Genomic DNA, 25936 nt, shown 5'->3' on the forward strand with positions numbered 1-25936 from the left:
TTCAAGCAGGGGAAGGGAGCCAGCGCAGCGCTCCCTTCCACCTGCTGTACACCCCGGCCCTGCCACACAGTGTACAGCGAAACCATTCGTCAGAATGGCATCAACTACTCCACCTCACATGCACTCTGCGCTGTGAGGAGGAGGAGATAGAGCGCAAGCTCCGGAAAACCCGGCCATCACTCGGGACACATCCCGGTGATGGCCGTGTATTACCCGGACCCATAGACTTCTATGGGAGCCGGGTGGCCGGGTACCCGGGCGAAGATAGAGCATGTCCTATTTTTTGACGGCCGGTTTTCCCGGCCGTCAAAAAATCGGTCGTGTGAATAGCCCCATTAGGGGTCTATTATTCCTAATGCAGCCGGGTGCCGGCCGATTTATGAACGGCCGGCACCCGGCCGGGAAACCCTGCCATGTGAATGAGGCCTTAAAGTATGTATTTTGATTTTCCAACAATTATAAACAAACGAACAAAAATTTAACAACAACATGTCCCATGGCAACAGCATCTCTGAACATTAATATCCATACGTTACAGAAAATATAACCTGCAAGTCATATCAATTATTGCAAAAGATCCTTGTTAGAACAGTACGAGAGATTTTACCCGAAAGACAAAGGGAAAAAAAAAAGGGGGTATCAATGTTCATAGGACATGTAACACATAAAGGAAACCATAAAGAAAGGGGAAGGGAAGGATAGAAGAGGGAGAGGGGGGGGGGGGGGGAGAGAGAGGAGAGGATGAACACGTGTATCCCCCGCAGTACCACAATTCTACACTGATGCTTAGGGAATCATATCACGATTGGTGTCACACCAGACAACTGGTGCTCCAGGTACCAAGTGGAGGAGCCAAAACATGCAATCAGCTTTTGTTTAATGTGAAGCGGTAAGAGAGGTATAAAATTCTCCCACAGCTTTAAAAAAAAAAAAATCAGTTTTGTGCTCTTTCCGAAGGGAGATTTCCACCCAATCCATTCGGAAAAGGTAAGATAGTTTTTCCAAAAAAATACGATGGGTGGGAGGGGGGGGGGGGGTGTGTTAGTTATCCAGACCTGGAGAATCGCCTTCCTAGCAGCCGCAGAGACATAGTAAAGCAGTTTTTTGTGATGGTTCGGGATATAGTGCATGGAAGGTGGTAGGATCCCAAAGAGACCCCACTGTTGGGTGGAGGTGCATTGGATGAATAGGGTGTTTGACATAAAAGATTGAATCTTTCGCCAAAAATCAACAATAGTTGGGCATAACCATAGGCAATGTAATAAGTCTGCATGCGGTGCTCCACACTTTAAACACGAATGGTCAGAGGAGTTACCCATCAGAAAGCCCCTGTAAGAGGACACGTAAGCCCTATGAGCTATTTTAAAAGACATCTCCCAGTACCTGATGGGAGGTATTTGGCAGCTGTGGTTACAGATGATAAGATATCATCATGAGTGATGTGATCTAAGTGGTCAACCCAATAAGATACACCCAATCGTGATTTAGCGTAGTCCAACGGCTGTCTTAAAACGTTACAGTATGTAGTGATTAGTCTTTCGGTGTTGGTGAGATGGAGTTAAGTGACAGAAGTCATCCCAGTCTTGGTCGTGTAAATGGCTAATGACCTTATGGGCATAGCTACAGGCCTGCATGTAGTAAAAGGGGTGTTGACCCAAAAAATCTAATTGTATACGTAGTTCATTAAATGAATAGGGGCGGCGAGTGAGCATGTTAATTATCTGACTAATACAGGTCAACCCCCTTCGAGCCCATCCACGAAAGACCACATGGGGATTGGCGTTTTGGAAGTCAGAGTTATGGATCCAAGGAAGAAGTAAGGAAAATCTAGGGTTTAATCCTAAATGCGGTCTGACCTTGGTCCATGTCTTCCAGGCGGACATGATTAAAGGATTAGCCCATTTATCCGGCGATAGAGCCGAGTAAGGAGTGTGTAAAAGGCATGTTAAGGAAATGGGTCTGGAAAATTGTAACTAATGTCGAATCAGTAAAGCAGGAGCTGCCGGTTATCCACTCCAATCACTCGCAGTTGAGCTGCCATGTTGTATAAATGAATCTGGGGAAAATTAATTCCACCATGTTCACGGCGTTGTTGCATTATGCATAGGCTCGCTCTTGGTCTCCTCTGGTTCAAAATGAAGCCTCGAAAGAGAGCATTCAGCCGCCTAACGTCCACTGGTCTCAAGTATATAGGCAAGGATTGTAATAATATATAATTTAGGGAAGACAACCATTTTTAATAGATTGGCCCTACCCAAAAACGATAAAGTAAAGTGCCTCCAAGCCACAAGTTGGGATTCCAAACATGCTACATAGGAAGTAAGGTTTCGTTGATATAAACGTGATGGTTGTCTCGTGATGCGCAACCCCAAGTAAGGAATGTAATCAGAGTTCCATTTAAAGGCATGCTTCGAAGACCAGAGTGGCCTGGAGGGACCCTTGAGAATTAGGGCTTCTGATTTTTGTATATTAATCTTAAAACCTGACAAGGCGCCATAAAGTGAGATATCCTGGAGGATTGGTTGTAGCGTAGAGGCAGGGTTGGATATGAACAGCAAAATATCATCAGCGAATGCCGATAATTTAATTTGAGAATCTCCAATTTGTATACCCCGAAAGCAGGCTAGGGACTGAAGATGACGGAGAAGGGGATCCAGGGACAAGTTAAAAATTAACGGTGAGAGGGCACCCCTGACGCGTACCCCTGAAAATGGGGATAGGAGGAGAGTTAAACCCATTAATGGTAAGGGATGCCCCGCCTCCGGAAGTTTTTTCCAGATTTTTCTTCTAATACATTGCACTACCTACGTATTTTTGAAAATTTTCTCTAAATTTTGGTGCTTACCACGAATAAATATTGAATTTATCGACCAAATTTTTACACTATCATAAAGTATAATATGTCACGAGAAAATCTCAGAATCGCTTGGATAGGTAAAAGCAGTCCGGAGTTATTACCACATAAAGTGACACGTCAGATTTGAAAAAAATCGGCTGTGCCACAAGGCCAAAATAGGCTGCATCCTAAAGAGGTTAAGCTAAGCAAGGTGACCAAACAACAGCATTTCAGGCACTGGGATTTTTTTTTAATCTACGGCGATACCAATTATGTTTTATTGTTAATTTTGTACTTTTAAAATTTTATTAAACATGGTTTTACTTTTTCTTTTTTTTTTTTTCAGCCCTCCTAGGGGACTTTAACATGTGATCGTTCGGCCATGTACACATGGCTTATTTTAAGGCTGAAAAATACTAGGCGTATATCAGGAGAAAACACCCTCTGAAATCGCATGGGGAAGGGGTGGCGTTGGGGTACAGAGGGAGCCCCCTAAATGCTGAGATGCTGTGGTTGCTATTGACCACAGCAGCTGAGGGGCTAAACGGCCAGATCAGAGTTCGCCGAACCCGGCTGTTGCAGGCAGGAGGTAGCTGTATGAAACAGCCGACACCCTTTGCATATGGTGCAGGCCCTGCTCCTGAGCCAGCTCCATATTACATAAGCGCATGTCACTACAGGGTTAATGTTAGGCGTTCAGTTCCGGGTTGCCGTTCGGTCACGTGACCCGCACTGACTTCTGGTCCACACAAGAGACGCTGTAGTATTCAGGAAGTCAATTTCTTTATGCAAGCTTATGAGAGCCTTGATGTGAGTCTCATAGGCTTACATAGAGAGACTAACCTATGGTACACACAGCTGTCCCTGTAGAATTTCGGTGGTCAGAGTGCGGGTGAAGTGATCAAATTAGGCAGCGAACTTTAAAATAAAAGTACCTGGTGCTTTATTCTGTTCCAAGTCCGGGAGAACCTGGTGCTTTATTTTACCCTAACTCCTCGAGAACCCCTTTAAAAATGCAAAAGAAATCGTCCATCAGTCCCCCAGATTGGCGTTTACTGGAATGCACCCTTAAAAAAGGGTTTGTCCGGGCACGGACGACTAATGACCTATCCGCAGGATAAGACATCAGAATATGATTAGTGGGGGTCCGACACACAGACCCCGCACAGTTTAGCTGCTCCGGCTGCCTCCGGGCACCAGATGTTATGCAGTGTATGCAAAGTTGCAGATCGGTGTGGGGTCCGGACCACCACAGTTCATATACATCTTATCATATCCATAGGATAGGTCATCAGTTGTCCGTGCCTGGACAACCCCTTTAAGGCATTTCATTGAACTAATACAATAGGAACTAGTGTGTACCTGTAACAAGCATAAAATAGGTGTAGTAAAGAAGTAGAACAGGATTTTTTGAGTACTCACCATAAAATCATTTTCTTGTTTAGTTCATTGGGGGACGCAGACAGTTGGAATATGTTGTTGCCATAAGAAGGCTTGATACTGGGAAATAAAAAAAGGATATACCCTGCCCGCAGACACTGAGCTATGCAGTCTGTTTGCAAGCAGCAGGAGAAGCAGATACAAGATAAGTGAAGTGTGTCAAACACAAGAGGGGAATCATTTAAATTGAACCTCTAAACAAAAAAACGTTGAAACAAATGGGTGGGAGCGGTGTCCCCCAATGAACTAAACCAGAAAAGGATTTTACGGTGAGTACCCCAAAAAAATCCTGTTTTCTTGTTAGTTACATTGGGAAAACATCCTAGAGCAATCCCCAGGGTCAGGAACAGAACACAGGACATGGTCAGTTATTTTACACATGCCTGCAACACCTTGCAACCCAGAGAAGTGTCTGCAGAGGCAAAGGCATTCACCTGGTAGAACTTAAAAAGGTGTGTAGAGAAGAACACATGGCCACCTTGCACAATTGAAAGGCAGTAGTCTAATTGCGGACAGTGAAGAAAGAACCAACCACTCTGGCAATTACCCGGAAAGGAGGAATCTTTCCCAGGACGTGATAAGCTTTACAAACAGTCACTCGAATCCACCTTGCAATGGTGGCCTTACAGGATGCCAAACCCTTCCTGGTGCCTTCTGGGAGGATGAAGAGGGAATCCGACCCCAGAAGGATGTAGGGATAGAAAGGTAAATCCGCAGAGCACGAACAACATCCAGGTTGTGGGTGGAACGCTCCCTCGGATGACTGGGAGAAGGCAAAAAGACGGCAAGACATTATCCTCATTTATATTTAAGACCAAAACCAACTTGGGCAAAAACAACAACAAGAGAGCCGCCAACTCACTCAGAGACCCTCCGGATGGAGGTCACTGCAACCGGAAAGAACATTCCACAGCAGGGAGATAAATTCTGGTGGAAAAGAGGTCCATGAGAAAGGTCAGACGGTGAGGTAAAGGCCACGGGACCTCGGCCAACAAGGATACTAGGTCAGTTTACCAAAAGCGCTGTTGCCAATCCGAGTCTACCAGAATGGCAGGAATCCCTTCTTCCCTGAGCCGCCGGAGGAGCCGCGGCAGGAGCGGCAGAGGAGGGAGGATGTACAGGAGACTGGTCAGACCATGGAGCCATGAGAGCATCCACGGCGCCATGAGAGCATCCACGGCGCCATGAGAGCATCCACGGCGCCATGAGAGCATCCACGGCGCAGGCCTCTGGATATCGAGCTCAGGAGATGAAACAGGAGGAGATCTGTCGATTGAACCTTAAGGCCATCAAGTCGACGTCCGAACTACCCCAACTGCGACAATTTGACAAGACATCTTGGTGAAGAGACCACTCCCCGGGATCCACCGTTTCACGTTGAGAAAGTCCGTGACCCAGTTGTGGACCCCAGGAATGTGAACCGCTGTCAGAGCCGGAATGTGAGCTTCAGCAAGGATCCTGGAAGTCTCGTCCATCCCTGTGGCGCTGCGAGTGCCACCCTGGTGATTTAGATAAGCCATGTCATTGTCCGCTTGAACCCTCACCTGGTGTCCGGACAGAGACTGAGTTCAGTGCAGGAGGCACAGGAAAACCGCTCTCAATTCCAAAAGATTGATGGGAAGGAAAGTCTCCTGTGGAGACCAGTGTCCCTGAGCCGTGTTATTCCGAAATGTGCCCCCCATCACTTGAGGCTGGCACCCACAGAGAGGATCAGCCAATTTAGCGGGAGGAAGGAGCGCCCCGTAGAAGTAATCCACCACTGAAGTGAGCGATGGACTAAAAGGGGAAGGATGAACTTCAGATCCAGTGATTGCAAGGACCTGTCCCATCAGGAGAGAATTGCCCGCTGTAGAGGGCACGTGTTAAACAGCACAAATGGAATAGTCTCGATTGACGCCACCACTGTCCCGAGGGAGCAAATCCCGTCCCGAAGAATGAGAAGATGTTCTGAAGGAAAGGAAACCTTTGCCGAGCGAGCAATCGAAGGCCACCCCCCAAAAAAACCTCAATCTGCCGTTAAAGAGATAGGCAAGACTTGGACGAGTTGATGAGGCAAGAATTGATTCGGAGTGTCCAGAGTGATCTGTAGTGCCATCTCGTTGTCCTCCCAGAAGAGAGAATTGATTAGGATGTCGTCCAGGTACGGGATGACCGACACCCCCCTGGTGCGAAGGAGTGCCATCACGACATACAACTTTGATAAAACACTCTCTGGGTTGTGGCCAAACCGAAGGGAAGGGCCGCAATCTAGTAATGACGAGACCGTACCGCAAAGTGCAGGACGCGCTGCTGGATAGGGCAGATAGGGACATGTAAATATGCTTCTAAAGTCCACAGAAGAAATTCCCCGTAATCCATGGAAGTGATAACAGATTGGTAAAATTCCATCCGAAAATGACGGACCCGAACACGCAAGTTGAGACGCTTGTGGATGGGCCGAAAAGTCGTTTTTGGGGACGACAAAAAAGTTTGAATAAAAGCCGCAGAACCTTTGGTTCAAGGGTACTGGAACGATGACCCATTGAAGTAGAGTCAATTGCCCGAAAAAAGGGTGTTTTCCTGGAGGGGGACAGAGGACTATAAGAAGCACACTGAACAGAGGCTAGCAAATTAGATTTTGTATCCTAAAGAAACTACCTCCTGAACCCAGGCATCTGAAATGCAAGAGAGCCAGACGTCCTTGAAGTGCAGAAGCATGTCCCCCACCCGAGGCAAATAGAGCGGAGGCACTCCTTCAGCCGGAAGTGGCCTTGCCACTTCCAACCATTGCATGTGGAGGTCAGGGACGGCAGGAAGGCGGGAACTTGAAGGAAGGTTTGGCCTTCTGATCCTGGTGAGTTTGCAGCATGGAGGAAGTGCTGTTGGAGAAGCCACAAAAGAAACAAAAACGTGGGCCCGCCTTTTTGGCTGGGGTAATGCGTTTAGGTCTATTCTGCGGAAGATGGGTGCTTTTGCCACCCGGGGCATCTGAGATAATCTCGTCCAAACCTAGGTCCAAAAGGTAAGAGACCCTCAAATAGGGAGAGCTGACCGGACAGAGAATTCACAGACTGAGCTTGAGCCAGGTAGTCCTATGAATAGCAACAAAGGAAGCAGAAGCTCGCACCACCAGGCGGGCGGAGTCAAGGGCTGCTTCACAGATATACTTTGAGTCGTTGGAGATTAGGTGAGATAGATCAACTAGTTCCTCTTGAGGAGGACCAGAGAGCAGCCCATGACTGAGTTTGTGAGCCCAGTGACAGGTCTACTAACCCAGAGAGATTCGAAAATTGGACGAGTGGCATAACCAGAGGCCTCAAAAGTGGTTTTAGCAAAGTAGTCTATGCAGCGATCCAGAGAATCCTTGAAGGAAGTGGAATCTGCCATCAGCAAGATAGTGGCCTTGGCTAAGCGAGCCACCGGAGAATCTAAAGCCGGAGTCCGCACCCATGCGAAAGAATTGCCCTCTTGAAATGGGTAGAATAAATCCAGACAGCTAGAGTGTGTGAAAACTTCTTGTCCGGGTGCTTCCATTCCTTAAAGACAATACCCTCTAGTTCCGAGTGGACTGGATAAACAGGCCGAGAACGTTGGGGCTGGTGGAAAGAAACTGAGTCAGTGGAAGGTGCAGAATCAGTGACCTGAAGTGTGTCACAGACAGCTCTAATTAGCACCTCCACCAAGGAGGGGAGAGAGGAAGAACCCTTACCAACTGAATCCGAATCAGATAATTCAACGTCAGACAAAATATATCTCTCTAGGACGAGAGGAGGCACCAGACCCGACTTCAGGACCAGAAATACCCTGCCCACATGGGGAGGTGAAATAGAAGAAGATGGTGAAAATTAAGGAAAGCGAGAAGCCCTGGTCCGCTTACGGGCCGGCCACGAGGGGAATACATGGACGGGGAGTCCATTAGAGGACGGGCTGAACAAAAGTCCAGCGGGCAGACAGACATGCCACCTAGAATGGACTGTGTAATGTTCAACATGTTATCAATTGTCCGGAAAAGGGAGTAAGACCATTCAGAATGCACACCCATCGTACCTGGGGGAGCAACACTAGGGGGGCAGAGGTGCAGATGCCACAGGCATATGGCTAGGAAGCTGGAATGCATAATATAAGGAAATAGACTGACCACAAGGAAATTTAGTATTGCACTTTGAGCAGGCATAATAAATGGCAAAGGTTGTTCGGCGTGAGGATTCCCCTTTGGAGGCCAGACATGGCAGAAGAGAGTGTTACTCTACTTCATACTAAAGCAGTGAGAAGGAAAAAAAAAAGAGAAAAAAATAAATAATTCAAACTGCTTCGTAAAGGGTACTTCTATTCTGGGAGTAACAGCTGCGTCACCTAGCGCTGTTAAATAAGTGCACTCTCAAACTAGCACTGTTAGAATACGTTCCCTAAGGGAACTAACTCAGTGACTGTAGGCTAGGGCACCTGTAGGGAAGTAGAAGCAGCAAGGGCTGATCCTACCTGCTTTCAAGATGTCAGAAATCTTTACTGTGGCAAGTTCTGTTCAGGAGGTCCTGTGTCCTCAGTAGCGTCCATCTAAATGGAGGAAAGCAGAGGGGAACGCTTACGCCCATGTGAGGAAACCGGACAATCAGGAGAGAGATACCAATTCCCCATGAGGGAATAGTGGAAAAAAAAAAAAAAGTGCCGGAGCGCAAAATTCTTGGTACTCTGCTGCCATCAGAAGTGTCTGCCTCCTACGGACACGAAGCAAAGATTAAATTAAAAAAAGTCAGTGTCTGTAGGAGTCGTCACTTTTTCATTTCATTGGGTCAAGCCTCCTAGTGGCAACAGCATATATTTGTCCCCCAATGTAACGAACAAGAAAGCACAATAGAAGTTTACAATTTCAGGCATATATGAATACACTATACCTTTTTGCACTTTATCACATAGTAGAAAGATCTCATCGCCTCCCAAGCAGCTCCCAGAATTCTTGTTAACTCTACAAATCTTCAGTTCAGCAGTGTTAGGAGCTCCTACAATAGTATGCAATAAAAATGCATAAGTAAACAAAACTGCACATTTGTTTAATTTGTCAAAAGTCAATAATTGTTAGACAGGATCAATTATCCGCAGGCGTAAGTCATTATAGCAAACCGCTGTACATGTGTCACCATGTCAAAAGACACAGTAGTGATGATCTCTGTGATTGGGAGCAGCCTGATTCATCCAGCTGCTCCCAATCTGACCCACTAATTTCCCTCAGCGTGTGTGTGTGTGTGTGTGTGTGTGTGTGTGTGTGTGTGTGTGTGTGTGTGTGTGTGTGTGTGTGTGTGAGAGAGAGAGAGAGAGAGAGAGATAGATATGTGTGTGTACGAGCGCAACACAAGTAGTGAACAGATAGGTAGATAGGCTATAGTATTAGGGATGCTGGTAAGGCAATTGCGACCCACAATAATGAACCCATTCTCTTTCATTGAACGCGGACACCTTTCCGTAGCACTACGGATGGGTGTCCGTGCTGTAGAAATGTTCCGAAAATTCTGGAACATGCCCGTTCTTTTGCATTTTGTGGGCCGTGCTCCCATACTTTGTATGGGAGGATGGCCTGAAAATGCGGGTGGTAGTCGGTGGCCGACCGTGCCCGCGATCGCGGGCACTGTCGTGTGCATGGGGCCTTACAGGTAGCTTTACGTTTAGCAAGAGGGAGTTCTGTTACATGTAGCGTTTGATTCGTATGTTAGGGACAGTTTGTATAAATGAATCTGTAGGGAATAGAGTATTAAAATGATAGTTTAGGGAAGTTTGTTGTAAATAGCGGATTCGGTATAGTGTGCTAGGAATATAGTGTATTAGGAACAGTTTGTTTCATATAGCTTATATTGTTGTTAGGGACTGTTAGTTGTGAATAGCGCTAGACAATGGTGTTAAACTTTAGGGAGGTTTATCGTTTTTATATAGTTTTAAATAGGTAAAAGTTTATATACTAAAATTTATAAAACATATAGATCAGAAATTTAGACTTCTAGACTGTCAAAGCTGACAACTTCTGTAAAGTGCTATGTTGGTGCAATAACAACAACAGAAATAATATACATGTATATAAATCCATGACTTTGTGCAAGTATATCTAGAAGAATTGATGCGGTTTTGAAGGCAAAGGTTGGTCACACCAAATATGGATTTGGTTTAGATTTCTCTTCTGCTCATTCACTTTGTATTAACCCCTTCCCGCAAAATCACGTACAATTATGTGATGGGCACTAGTGTGTTAGCGCATCCCCACGTAACGGTACGTGATGGTGATGGAGCTAGCTCAGAAGCCGAGCCTGCACCATCATCACAGGGTGCCAGCTGTATGTTACAGCTGGCACCCTTATGTAACGGCCAGGGCCGGAGATAGCCTCGATCCGGCCGATTAACCCCTCAGATGCTGCGTTCAATAGAGATCGCAGCATGTGAGGGGTTTTTAGCCACCGGCACCCCAGCAACGTGGCAACCGGAGGCCTAATACTGGCCTACCGGTCTGTTAGCAACAGAAGCCTCCTATGCCATGGGGGGGGGCCTAAAGGCTTCCGGTAACATCGGCAAGATGGCGCCGGCTCAGCCTCCGGCTCAGAAGCTGAGTCGGCGTCATCAGCAGTGGGTGTCCGCTGTATGTTACAGTGGACACCCCGCTGTAACGGCAGGAACCGGAGCTAGCTCAGATTTCTGCCATTAACCCCTTAGATGCAGCGATCGCTGCATCTTAGTGGCTTGTAGCAAATCGGCAGCCCTGCCATACGATGTTCACTACACCACTAGATGAATTCTTCAGGGCGTGTCGTTTTGTGAATGGAGTCACTTTTGGGTAGTTTCCACTGTACTGGTGCCTCAGGGGTTTTGCAAAAGCGACACGGTGCAGAGAAACCAAGCCAGCAAAATCTGTACTTCAAAAGCCAAATGGCGCTCCTTCCCTTCTGAGCCCCGCCGTGTGCCCAAACAGCAGTTTATGACAACATATGTGGTATTTCCGTACTCCAGAGCAGTTGCTTTACAAATGTTGTGGTTTTTTTTTTCCTTTATTTGTTGAGAATATGAAAAATTTTGAGTTAAAGCTACATCTTATTGAAGAAAAAGGGTTGTTTTTATTTTCACTGCTCAATTCTAATAAAATCTATGAAAACCCTGTGGGGTCAAAATGCTCACTACACCCCTAGATGGATTCTTCAAAGGGTGTAGTTTCCTAAATGGAGTTACTTTTTTGGAGTTCTCTGTTTTGGCCCTTCAGGGGCACTGCAAATGAGACATGGCCTCCGCAAACCACTCCTGCTACATTTGAGCTCGAAAAGCCAAATGGCGCTCTTTCCCTTCTAAGCCCTGCTGTGTGTCCAAAACAGCAGTTTATGACCACATGTGGGGTATTGTTTTACTCGGGAGAAATTACTTTACAAATGTTGCAGTGCTTTTTCTCCTTTAGTGTGGAAATGAGAAAAAATTAGCTAAACCTACATTTTCTATGAAAGAATGTATATTTCCATTTTAACGGCCTACTTCCAATAATTTCTGCAATAAACCTGTGGGGTCAAAATGCTCACTACACCCCTAGATAATTTCCTTAAGTGGTTTGTACATTTCCCCTCTACTTTGCTTTACTTTCTGTAAAAAGTCTAAAGGGTTAAGAAACTTTCTAAATGCTTTGAATACTTTGAGGGTTGAAGTTTTTAAAATGAGGTGACTTATTGTTATTTTTTTTAAATATATAAGGCCCTAAAAGCTGCTTCACAACAGAACTGGCCCCTGTAAAAATAGCCTTTTGACATTTTCTTGAAAATGTGAGAAATTGCTGCTAAAGTTCTAACCCTTGTAACGTCCTAGAAAAATAAAAGGATATTCAAAAAACAATGCCAATCTAAAGTAGACATATGCCAATCTGAAGTGGACATATAGGGGATGTTAATTTGCAACAATTTTGTGTGGCATAACTGCCTGTCTTACAAGCAGATACATTTAAATTTGGAAAAATGCTAATTTTTTGCAGTTTTTGGCAAAATTTGGGTGTTTTTCCACAATTAAATACTGAATGTATCGAGCAAAATTTTGCCAGTAACATAAAAGTCCAATGTGTCATGAGAAAACAATCTCAGAACCGTTTGGATAGGTAAAGGCATTCAGAAGTTATTACCACATAAAGTGAAACAAGTCAAATTTGAAAAATGAGGCTCTGTCACCAAGGGCAAAAGTGGCCAAAGAGGGAAGGAGTTAAAAAAACTATTAAACACTTCTATTCTTGAAAGCATTCTTACTATACAGCACTTTTCCACAACTGCCTAAAACTTTTGTCCATCTACACACACACACGGCGCCGGCTGAGCTTCCGGCTCAAAAGCAGATTTCTGACACACACAAACACACACACACACACACACACACACAAGTTGCTTGACAGATATTTGGAAGGACACTAGCAGGGCATTATGGAGTAATATAATGTGTCAAGTATAATGTCAAAAGGAATGTCCTTGTAATAACAATACACGGCAACAGAAGACCTCCCCCACTCTACTATGAGATACCAGTACAAGAAAACCCAAGTCAGTATGTAGTCAGGCTTTTAACAAGAACATGGGAGGGGTTGATCTGTCAGATCAAGCACTGAAGCCATATAGCGCCATGCCGAATTTGAGAATGTGGCACAAGAAACTAGCTGTGCACATCATACAAATAACATGGGGGGTGTGGCCTGACTGCCAAAAGGCACCGGTCGCCTGCAGCATGAGCTCCGACTTATTTACCTCATCTAGCAGCAAACATCGGCTCGAGCGGTTCCGTTTTTAGGTCTTCTGCCTCCATAAACATCTCTGCTACAATATGCCTCAAGGGAAAGTGAGAAAGGCTACCACTCCAGTGAAATTGAGAGGTTTTTTTTTTATTAAAGGGCCTACTCCTGGAACTTCCTCCACCCACGTGGCGCTGTCTCAAATGGTTGTTTCTGTTGCATCCTCTGGAAGTCGGCTATCCGAAATCTCCAGACCTGAGGAAAGGGGTGAGCATTCTGATTACCCTTTGTCTAAAGTTGTCATGCAAACTATGCTAAACTCATTGCGTACTCCTCTGCTACTAGACTTTAAAACTATGATGGCAGACATGCGAAAGGATAGATCAGAGCTAGGAGACAGAATGGTCCACATTGAGAAGATGGCGAAATACGCCAATTCACATAATGAACTGATTGATGTGACACTGCTAGAGGAGGTGAATCAGCTCAGGAGCAAAATAAATGATCTGGAAGATAGATCCAGAAGGAACAACGTACGCATCAGAGGGATACTTGAATTAATTCCGGACGCTGAGCATGACTCATACTTTCAAAAATTAATGCAGACTATTCTGCAGGATCTCAGTGTCTTGGATCTCACTGGACAGAATCAAATAGGATCTTAAATAAGATAAGCCTAAACATCTGGGACCCTCAGTACCTAGAGATACTCTTGCTAGAGTGGATTTTTATACAACCAAGGATCTACTCTTACAGCATTTAAAGAAAATTCCTGGAATGTCTGAGGGATATTTAGATAGGTCGGCATACAGCAATATATCGGCTGCCACATTGGCTTGCAGAAGAGAATTCTCTGCCGTGACAGAGATTCTAAGGGACTCTGGCATTCCCTATAATTGGGGATTCCCTGTGAAGCTCGTTACCTGCAAAGAAGGATCCCTGTTCACTTGTAATACTCCGGATCGCGCTCAAGATCTTATTCTTTCATGGAACATAACAGTCACATCAACGGTCGCCTACGGTTAAATCTCTGACAGCTAACAAGGTAGATGCAGATCGGGCTACGACCTGAAGGAACTTTTATATTTGAGGAAATGTCGGACTCTATATGTCCTTTTGTTGAAACCCACAATACTCGCATACATGCGAGCTACTCTTCCCCAGTACACTAGTATCCGTGATTTCTAATTTTTATGGCTTTGTTTTAGTTATTGTTGTGTTTACTTGTTTGTCAGCTACATATACTGCTAACGGTCATGAGTTTAGAGCTTACACTCCTATGATTAGTGATCGTAAATTTGATCATGGTGATTAAGGTATTATCGCTTAATTTGAGGGGATCAAATCCCCCAACAGGAGCCTGATGTGGAAAGAAATTATGTAAATCTAAGTGTGACATTGCATGCATCCAAGAAACACCTGTTATCTGCTGATTATTTCAGGGTTACGCATAACCAGTTCCCCTGTATTGTTCATTTGACAACTGACGCCAAGAAAGCAGGGGTGTGTGTAATGGTAAAAAATACTTTGGCTTTAGCGGTTGACCACACGTTTATTGATAAGAAAGGTAGATTTGTAATTTTAGTCTGTACCTTAACCCCTTCCCGACCACCCCACGTAGATTAACGTGGTGCAGCACTGGTCCTTGTGCCTGCAGCCCGTTAATCTACGTGTGCTCCTAACAGAGCACACAGGCACTCCCCGCAGCCCCTCATCTCCCAGTAGCAGCCCTAGTACTGGGGGAAAATATCGGGTCGGATCATAGCCATGTTCACCGCCGATTAACCCCTTAAATGTGGCGATCAATAGCGACCGCCGCATTTAAGTTATTATAACTACATCAGAACGACTCGGCGCGATTGCAGGAGCCGATAGTTGCTATGGAAATCGGAAGCCTAACAAAGGCTTCCGATCTGCCATCTATGGAAGGCGATTAGGTCCTGTCAGAGGCAGTACCTAATATGCTCCCTGTAAGTGTGAAACTGACAGGTATGATACCCTGCACTACATAACTAAAAAAAAAAAAAAAAAAAAAAAAAATGTACATAAGTAAAATTTAAAAAAAACTCAAAAAAAAAAACGCCCTATTCCCCTTATTAAAGTCCTTTATTATAAAAAAAAAAAATGGCAATATTTAATAAACTATGCATAATTGGTATCACCGCATCTGTACCAGCCTGAACTATAAAAATATAATGTAATTTATCCCGCACGGTGACCGCCATAAAAAAAAAAAAAAAAACAATAGCGGAATTGCTATTTTTAGTCACTTTAGCTCCAAAAAAATGGAATAAATACGGATCAATAAGTCGCATGTACCCAAAAATGATACCAATAAAAACTACAGTTTGTTCCGCAAAAAACAAATGCCCTAAAAAAGTTTTCTTGATGGAAAAATAAAAAAAAGTTGTGGTTCTTAGAATATGGCAACACAAAAACAAAATAATTTTTTTAAAACTGTCATTTTATTGTGCAAACACCGTAAAACATAAAAAACCTATATACATCTGGTATCGCCGTAATCGCACTGACCCACAGAATAAATTAAATGTCATTTATATTGCACAGTGAACGCCGTAAGAAAAAAAAAAAAAAAAAGAAAGAATAAAAAACAATAGACGTTTTCACGCCCTAATTACATTCAATTCAGCAAAAAACTTATGGGATCAAAATGCTCACTATACCCCTAGATAAATTCTTTTTAGGGCTGTAGTTTCCAAAATGGGGTCACTTCTGGGGGTGTCCACTGTTTTGGTCCCTCAGGGGCTTTGCAAATGCGATATGACACCCAAAAACCAAATCACGCAAACTTGAACTCCAAAGCCAAAATAGTGCTCCTTCCCTTCTGAGCTCTGCCGTGTGTCCAAACAGCCGTTTATTACCAAATATGGGGTACTGCCGTAATCAGGAAAAATTTCTTTAAAAATCTTGGGGTGCTTTTTCTTTATTCCTTTTAAGTTTTATTGGAAAAAATTTAGATTTTTAGATTTTCCCAGTGCTGGTCACTAGATGGAGCTATTCCCAAAATTGCAGCATTGCATGTGGTAAAGCAACCACATTGCTTTTTGCTGCAAAATTGGGAAAAAAGCACTCGCTCTAGTGAGCTCTGAGAATCCCCTCTCCTTTATCCTGGCTAGTGCCGGGATAAACGAGGGGATTGAACGGTCTAACCTCCTACACTGTGTGTCGCCATTTTTTGAGCTAACACACAGTGTAGTAGGTTTACATACAGTAGTAAACACGCACAAACACGAATATACATAGAAATCTCTTACCTGCTCCTGCCGCCGCGGCTCCCTCCGGCCCGTCTGCTGCCGCTGGTCCAAGTGCACAAGTCCGGAAGCCGCGACCGGAAGTAGTAATCTTACTGTCCGGCCGCGACTTCCGGTCCATAGGAAAATGGCGCCGGACGGCGCGCATTTCAAATTGGACTGTGTGGGAGCGGTGCATGCGCAGTTCCCACACAGACGGCGTACACAGAAGTGGATGGGACGGGACCCGTTCGCAGTCCCTATGGGACTGTGGCTGCCGTATTCCATGTCTGTATGTGTCGTTAATCGAAACATACAGAAATGGAAAAAAAAATGGCAGCCCCCATAGGGAAGAAAAAGTGTAAAAATAAGAAAAAGTAACACACAAACACACATATTAATCCAAACGTTTTTAATAAAGCACTAACATCTTTAACATATTAAAAAAAAAATTGTGATGACACTGTTCCTTTAAGTTACCCATTAGACGTGTATGAGGGACAGTGTCAAATGCCTTTGTAAAGTCCAAAAACACTACATCCCCAGCAGCCCCTCTGTCTAGGCTTCTACTCACCTCTTCAAAAAAACAAAGCCAGGTTGGTTTGACATCTTCTGTCCACCTACTCCTGTGTATAGTCCCTCAATAGCCTGTCAAACATTTTTCCCACAATGGATGTTAAAGAGGCTCTGTCACCACATTATAAGTGCCCTATCTCCTACATAGTCTGATCGGCGCTGTAATGTAGATAACAGCAGTGGTTTTTATTTTGAAAAACGATCATTTTTGAGCAAGTTATGAGACCAACTGGGCGTGTTTTTACTTTTGACCAATTGGGTGTTGTAAAGAAGTGTACGAGGCTGACCAATCAGATTCATACACTTCTCATTCTTGCAGCCCAGCTTCTTTCACTGCACAATCACACTGTGCTGTGGATCAAGCTGGGCTGGAGCAATGAGAAGTGTATGACACTGATTGGTCACCCTCATACACTTCTTTACAACACCCACTTGGTCAAACTGAATCTAAAATTGCTCATAACTTGCTCAAAAATGATCGTTTTTCAAAATAAAAACCACTGCCGTTATCTACATTACAGCGCCGATCAGATTATGTAGGAGATAGGGCACTTATAATGTGGAGACAGAGCCTCTTTAAGCTTGCTGGTCTAGGACTACCCTAGAGCCCTTTTTGAAAATAGGCACCACATTTGCCCTTTTTACAGAAGGTGTAAGCCATGTGGGGTTTAATGTTCGTAGTTTATACTGGTTACCTATAAGAATACATTTTGCACTATAATTATCCAAAGTGGATTTTAAGATCTCCCATTTATCATTTGTACCATTATTTGACATTAGTTCTTCCCAGTCTATATCCTGAATTGCAGCCCTCATCCTGGGGAGATTGGCCTTCTTAAAATTAAATGTTTTTGCCCTCCCAGCCTGTGTTTGTTTTTTACAGTATAAGTAAAATGCAACTATATTGTGATCACTGTTACCGAGGTTTTCACGAACAGTGACATTCCCAGCAAGCTCTGCATTGTTTGAAATTACCAGATCCAACAGAGCTTCACCTCTAGTCGGGTCTTCCACAAACTTGGCCATAAAATTTTCCTGCAACAGGTTGAGGAAATTTCTCCTCTTTGCAGTTGTAGCTGAACCATGACACCAATTAATATCCTGGTAATTAAAATCTCCCATTATTACTACAGTACCCGCCTGTGCAGCCCGCTCCATCTGTTTATATAGCGGACATTCCATCTCCTCAGTTATATTGGGGGGGGGGGGGGGGTCTAAAGATTACACCAAAAGTAATTTTTCCAGTGTTTACCTCCCTTTGTAATTTCACCCACAAGGTTTAAACCTCCTCACAATCTTCACCCACTATTGCTTCTTTCACACGGGCCTTCATATCACTTCTCACATACAGACCTACACCACCACCTTTCCTATTAGTCCGGTCTTTCCGAAATAGCGTAAAACTATGTAGATTTACAGCCCAGTCACGAGAAGAGTCTAGCCAAGATATAGCAACTCCAACTAGATCAACATGTTCCTCCAGGACCAAGGCCTCAAGTTCCCCAATTTTGCTTGCAAGACTTCTGGCGTTTGTGAACATACTCGTTCGGTATCAGAAACGGGATTTGACATTATTTGGACATTTTTATTTTCAATGTTTTGTAGTCCTGTTGTGTAGTCCTCTCTCCACAATCTATTTCTCCCCCCACCAATATAGTCTGACTCCTCTCTAACCTAACCACCCCTTTATTTTCTACATGGACCGCCCTCCTTAGCCCTGGTTTAAATACTCCACCACCCCAGCTAGAATTCCCTTGGAGAAGATTCCTCAGAAATACTGCCAGAATCTGGTGCCTGGTTATGCATCATGTTTGCAGCTCATTACAGCAAAAGGGTGTTCTACTAAGCACTAAAGACACTTGTCATGAAGGGATTGAATCATTCTAAGACGGCAGTAGTGATTAAAAAAGTGGCATTTTGTGTTGAATCTGGAGGAACCACTGGTTATTTTAGTTGTGTTGAGCTATTTAAATTGTGCTTGGTTGTATGGATTTTTTTTTTTTGCAGATAGCTTAAAATTTTTACATTTTGCTAAATAAACCTTATTTGCAATGGGGATTAATAGTTTTGATTGCAACTGTACCTTAATTTGTTTATGTCATAATACGGGTTTGTACATATGCATTATAACCGATAAAGACAATTTTAAATAAAATATATTTAGATTTGATCTTTGAGTAAAATCGGTCATAAGGTTGGTATAACATTCATGTATTCATTTCAAAACAGCTGCAGAAAAAACTAAATAAAATGAAATGAAAGTAACACAAATAAGAGCTCGTTAGATTTTCTTTTGTGGTAGTTTTTTGTGAACTGTTCACGAGTCAATCATCACTAAACGATTCAAAAAGGGAGTCCTTCAAGTCTGAAAACCATTATAGTCACTGAAGGGACTTCCTCTTTGAGGACTATATGCAACAAAAAGGCATTTGACAAGTGGCTTTCTAAACTAGACAACAAATGTTAAAATATACACATACAAACATACAGTAAAATATCTTTAATCCAGCAAGAGAGACCGAGTAGGCGGCAGAATATCAAATATTTTAGATTTCGGTTTCTTAGAGAAGTAGATCATATTCACACATAAAATGGTTGAAACCTTCAAGGATAAAGCCCAAATTAAAACGCTAACCAAATATTTCTTGTTCTTAGACGGCGGTTCCCAACCGGGGTGCGCGACACTCATCAACTGCCCTAAAAAAAATAAATCCTTTTCCTTGTAGCAGACGTGACGAATGCACGTCTGCTACAAGTACCGCTGGAACAGCCTGACAGAGGGGAGCCATTAACGCTGCGCTCCTGGGCAGCGTAAAGTCTTCATTCTGCCATTCAGGTCTGTGATTGTCACTTTACTGGGGGGGCTGATGGTCATTGAGTGGTTTCCGCCTCTGACCTCCCCTTGAAATTAATAGTCCGCAGAAAAAACCTGCAACGCTCGTTTGGAGTGCTTTTTTGCCTTAGCTTCAACGGTTTAAAATTTTTAAAAAAACACGCTGGCAAAAGAACCTGTAAAAAAAAAAAAAATGTGAAAAAAAAAAACAAAAAACGTCAAACTCCTCTGTCAATTCGAAATCAACCTGAAGGAATTTTGAGACAGATTTTTTTTCTGCCTTAGTGTACACTGCGTTTTTCGTAAGGGTATGTTTACACGGCTTATTTTCAGCAGTTTTTCGGGCCGTAAACACCCCGAAAAACGGATGATAATACAGAAGTTGAACGCCTCCAAACATCTGCCCATTGATTTCAATGGAAAAAAACAGCGTCTCGTTCCGACGGGGGATTTTTTACGCGGCTTTTTGAGAAAACGCCACGTAAAGAAACGCCCCGTAAAATTAAAGGCATGGTGTTGCCCGAAAAACATGTTTGTTTTTTTTTTATTAAACATTTAGTGTGTGGGTGATTAAACATTGTTCAAATTTTTTTTATTTTTTTCACGAGTCAGGAAATATTATAAATTATTTCTAATTTATAATACTACCCATTTTTGGTCACTAGATGGAGCTATTTCCCAAAATTGCAGCATTGCAACATTGGGTTAAAAGCTCTCGCTCTAGTGAGCTCTCAGCATCCCCCCCTCCTTTATCCTGGCTAGTGCCGGGATAAACGAGGGGTTTGAACGGTGTAACCTCCTACACTGTGTGTCGCCATTTTTTGAGCTAACACACAGCGTAGTAGGTTTACATACAGTAGTAAACACACACAAACACGAACATACATTGAAATCTCTTACCTGCTCCTGCCGCCGCGGCTCCCTCCGGCCCGTCCGCTCCGTTTGCTGCCGCTGGTCCAAGTGCACAAATCCGGAAGCCGCGACCGGAAGTAGTAATATTACTGTCCGGCCGCGACTTCCGGTCCACAGGAAAATGGCGCCGGACGGCGCCAATTTCGAATAGGACTGTGTGGGAGCGGCGCATGCGCAGTTCCCACACAGACGCCGTACACGGAAGTCAATGGGACGGGAGCCGTTCGCAGTCCCTATGGGACTGTGGCTGCCGTATTCCATGTCTGTATGTGTCGTTAATCGACACAGACAGAAATGGAACAAAAAATGGCAGCCCCCATAGGGAAGAAAAAGTGAAAAAATAGAAAAAAGTAACACACAAACACACAAATAAATAAAAACGTTTTTAATAAAACACTAACATAAAACTGACATGAAAAAAAAAATTTTGGTGACACTATTCCTTTAAGTGCATGTCACTTCTTAAGCAGTTTTTCATTGGGTCAATAGAAAAACAGCTCCAAAAACGGCCGTAGAAGAACGCATCAAAAACCGCTCGATGCTTAAAAGACGGCTGAAAAACAGAAGTGGTTTTCCCTTGAAACCAGCTCCGTATTTTACAGCCATTTTTTGTTTAGCAGGTGAAAACAAAGTGTAGTGCTCGTTTTTAGAAGTTTTTGTCTTCTTGTAAACAAATCTTTGGTAGGGGTGCCTTGAGGAGACAGTTTTTTTTCCCAGCTTGGCCTAGAGCCCGAAAAGGTTAGAAAACTCTGCACTAAGGCCTGTTTCACACGGGAGTATTTGTATTTATTAGCCAAAACGAAACACGTGTCCTGTATAATTGTACGCCAAAAATAAAGGAATTTTCACAAAATGTATCTTTGAACTTCTTTGTGACTTACGGTTATCATAAATGGGCTGAGAAACCACAAACGGAAGTGGAACGAGCACTCCAGTCTGGCCACATATGTAAAGTTGAAAGCAAAGGCAGACAGTATTCAAATCATAGTCAGATTTTAGATCTTCAACAGAGACTACAAAAAAACAAAAAACAAACAATTGAAGCAAACTAAACAATAGAATGAACATGATGATTGATGTGGGGCAAGGGAACTTGATAAACTTTTACGTTACCATTAAATGGATTATTATTCGTCCGAATTCGTTGCGCGATGGCATCATCCACTTCCCTCTTTTTCACACACTGAATACCCAAATTTTGGAAACTGTACAATAAATGAGAGAACATGAAGATACCGAACAACCATATTCACTAGATGTTTTTAAGGCAAGTAAAGTTCCTTAAGGCCTCCTTCCCTTTAGACAAAGTTTTCGTCTAGCATTTTAAACTCCATAAAAAAAAAAAACTAAAAAAAAAAAAAACGTATGCGCTTATGACATTCGTACATGTGATCGAGAAAGAGAAACGTTCCCAGACCTTGCTGAATTTTGAAAATTTTTTGCAGCCTTTTCAAAAATTCACCGTAACATCTGGCCACAGTGTTTTGGACCTAAAAACCCTAACCCACATGAAAAATGCAACAAAATGCTGTGTGTGAATCCAGAGGTCAAGAGAAGAAGATTATTACACCCCACCCCGACTTTACATACAGACTACAATGGAGCACTCTATTTTACATTTCCTTTTAAAAGTGGTCATTGGGTGACTAAAAATAGAAGTATGTCAACGTGACCCTCCATTCAAAAAAAATAAATAAATAATTGAACTACAAAAAAGGCCTTCTCCTGCTTGTTCCTCACTCCATTCTCACCTTCCGTCCCGAAGATGGCTTCGGATGCACCAGTTCTGATGTCAGTCCTGTGTCTCAGACTTGCTAACAACGATCTCCATATGCAAGTCTGAGACAGCGTTAACCATCTTGGATACAGGACAACGTGGACTGGAACACGGTAACGAAGTCAGGAACAAGTAGGTGAAGGCCCCAGATATGTTACTCTAATTTTTACAGTTTATAGTTCATTTTTTTGTTTTTGACTGGAGGGCCGCTTTAAAAAGTACCTGTGAATATTACGATCAGGCGACAAGTCAGCCTCATAATAACCATCTTTGCAATCCTTTCCGACAAGTTCATGAGGATGTGGTTTATAGGGTGCATCTTTTGTAACTAGAGATATCCTTATACGGGCTGGTCCTTGATAATGGTTTACCTGAAAGATACAATTCATTAGAAAAAAAAGGACAGGCTGTCTGCAGATTTAATATGACAGGTTCACTATATGAACCTTGTGTTATCTTTTCTACGTAGAGAATAACGGCCAAAATAGAAAGCATTTTTTTTGTAAACTAAGCAAAATAGTGTCTTTTTTTTTTCTCAGAGGGCAGTTTAAAGTGACACACTGAATTCAGCTGTCTGTCACGTATGAGAGAGATAGTTTGGTGATCTTGGAGAACTTACATTTTAAATGTTGCAGCAGGATGTGAGTGCTGTGAAGGAGTCCAGCGCAATTAGGAGTTGCCACTCCCTTCACCCACAAGCCACTGATTGACAGCTATCCCCCTATTACTGTGCATAGGAAAAAAATCTGAGGGGGGGGGATGTAACTCATTAATTCGCCAGACTCCATCTTCACATTGCGCTGAAACATTTCAAGTGTGGGTAAGTACCGGCCACATCATCCTGAGCCGATGTGCCTACTCTGTAAGCAGGTCAACTTTAACATCAGTGCCCTAGTAGCCAGGTTCTAGATGACAAAGGCATTTTCAGAAACATTGGATGAGCTCAAGACTATCAGATGCATTCACCTTTCACACTGTGATTATCTTAATTTATAAAGACCATGCAACTTTTTTTAGAAAACAGTTTTTGAAAAACTGTAGCAAACATGATAAAACAAAATAATCAGTACACACCTTGTTCCTTCTGGCGGCCCTCCCAGTCTTTATTTACATGCCAGTATGTAACCGCAGCAGCCGATCAGAGGCATCAGCGTCAGGTGCCGTATTCCTAGCATCATGGCTCATATCACTGAGCGACAATGGCAGGAATACTGCACGTGACTGCTGAGGCCTTCAATTGACTGCTGTGGTCACATGCTGGCCGCTTGCAAACACAGACCAGGAGGATTGAAGCATCAGCGTCGTATCGCCACTTGGAAGAGAAGAGGCAAGTTCTTTATGCGTTTTATCACATATGCAACGTTTTGTTACATTTTTTTTATTTATTATTTTGAGGGGACATACTAATGATTATTTAAATCACATCTATCCACGGATATTTAACACTTTAGTGACCAGCCTATTTGGGGACTTAGGCCTCATGCACACGACCGTATTTTTGTCCACCCGTAAATACGGGTCCTTGGTCACACGTAGTCGGCCCGTATTGCACCAGTATTTACGGACCCGTGCCTGTAAATATGGGTCCGGAGTCACCCTTTATTCCACCCGTATTTACGGTCACGTTTTCTCTGCAAAATTACACTGCAGTAATCGGCAGCCCTTCTCTCTATCAGTGCAGGATAGCGAGAAGGGACAGGAAAGTAAAAGAAATTCATACTTACCCGGCCGTTGTCTTGGTGACGCGTCCCTCTCTTGACATCCAGTCCGACCTCCCTGGATGACGCGCAGTCCATGTGACCGCTGCAGCCAGTGATTGGCCTGTGATTGGCTGCAGCGGTCACATGGGCTGTAACGTCATCCCGGGAGGCCGGACTGGAGGAAGAAGAAGCAGGAAGTATGAACGTCTTTTTTTTTACAGCTTTATCTATATTGTGATCGGCAGTCACTGTCCCGGGTGCTGAAAGAGTTACTGCCGATCGTTTAACTCTTTCAGCACCATGGACAGTGACTATACACGGACGTAGCCTAGCAACGCTCCCGTAATTACGGGTGCACACACGTAGTCACCCGTAATTACGGGAGCCCCATAGACTTCTATGGGCCTGCCCGTGCCGTAATTACTGCCTGTAATTACGGGCTGTGATTACGGGCGTTTTTACGGTCGTGTGCATGGGGCCTTAGTGTGTTTTTTTTCAGTGGTTTTGACTGTCAAATTTCAAGAGCCATAACTTTTTTTTTGTTTTCATGTAGACCTAGCACTTTGTAAGACAAAAAAGAATAGCGAAAAGTCTACCTGTGGTATAAATAACGATAAATGTATTCTGCGAGTATTCAATTACAGAGATACCATATTTGTATAGTTATGTTTTACTATGCTTTTTTTTTTAAAAAAAAAATAATTATCGTGCAATTATATTTTTGAGTCGCCCTATGCGAAGTTTTCTGCCGACGAAAGCTGTACATGGGCACTTTTTTTTGCGGAACAACATAGTTTATTAGTACCATTTTGGCACACAAACAATACTTTTTGATTGCATTTTTTGTAGGATAAACAGAAAATAGCAAATCTGCCATTTTATTTTATTTTTTACGGCGTTCACCATGCGGGTTAAACAACGTAATAGTTGTTTTTCCGTTTTGTCTTTTAATAAAGCATTTTGTAAGAAAAAGTTTATTTGGGATTTTTTCAATTATTAGTAACTTAAACAATTTTTTACTTTTTTTTTTTTTTGTCCCACTATGGGACTTGACTATACGTTCGATCATTTGATCGCTTTTATAATACATTGAATTACTTCCACTTTTAGGCCCCCAGCTGCCATGGAAGCCATCAGCACCCCACGATCGTGTCGCAGGGGTGCCAATGGGGTGAACGAGAGAGCCCCCACTCTCTGAAATAACTTGAATGCCACGGTCACTATTTACTGCCAAATCTAAGGGGTTAAACGAGTGGGATCTGAGGTAACTTCGATCCTGCCCATTAAAGCAGGACCGTAGCTGTCTTTAGACAGACACACATCTGCTCTTCGCCCTTAACCCTCTAAGGACAGACTAATTTTTGTTTTTCCCCCCTGCCCTCAAACTTTAATTTTTTCATTGACAATCATATGAGGGCTTAATTTTTACAGGACAAATTGTACTTTCTGATGGTACCATTTAATATTATGTGTAAAGTACTGGGAAGCTGGAATAAAAAAAAAATATATAAAAATTTTAAACGGAGTGTAATTGGAGAAAAAGAAATAAAAATAAAAGCAGTTCCACCATTTTCGTATGGGCTTAGTTTTTACGGTGTTCACTGTACAGTGAGAATTACACATTACCTTCATTCTGCAGGTCAATACGATCAGTGTGATAGCAAATTTATATAGTTTGGTATGTTTTAGTACTTTTAACTCCTTAATGACCAGCCTATTTTAAGCCTTAAGAATATCTTTGTCATTACGTTTTTCCATCGTCGCATTCCAAGAGCTACAACTTTTATTTTTGCATCGACATAGTTGTATAAAGACTTTTTGCGGGACGATTTCTATTTTTTAATTGCACCATTTTGGGGTAAATATATTTTATGGATTAAAGAGTCCCTGTCACCACATTATAAGTGCCCTAG

General features: G+C 43.1%; 1 protein-coding gene across 2 annotated transcripts in view; it reads right to left on the bottom strand.

The window, feature by feature from the left end:
* The window catches only part of RELA (RELA proto-oncogene, NF-kB subunit), a 116103-nt gene that overhangs the window by 33433 nt on the left and 56734 nt on the right, over window positions 1–25936 (bottom strand). For both annotated transcript variants that reach the window (XM_075837307.1, XM_075837306.1), the window contains exons 3-6: window positions 22546–22694; window positions 21660–21751; window positions 21428–21559; window positions 9148–9252 (exon numbers count right to left, since the gene is read on the bottom strand). In XM_075837307.1, coding sequence (XP_075693422.1) covers window positions 9148–9252; window positions 21428–21559; window positions 21660–21751; window positions 22546–22694 — 478 coding nt within the window. The remainder of the gene's footprint in view (window positions 1–9147; window positions 9253–21427; window positions 21560–21659; window positions 21752–22545; window positions 22695–25936) is intronic.

Source organism: Rhinoderma darwinii, chromosome 9 (genome assembly GCF_050947455.1).
Source record: "Rhinoderma darwinii isolate aRhiDar2 chromosome 9, aRhiDar2.hap1, whole genome shotgun sequence".
Classification (NCBI taxonomy): domain Eukaryota; kingdom Metazoa; phylum Chordata; class Amphibia; order Anura; family Rhinodermatidae; genus Rhinoderma; species Rhinoderma darwinii.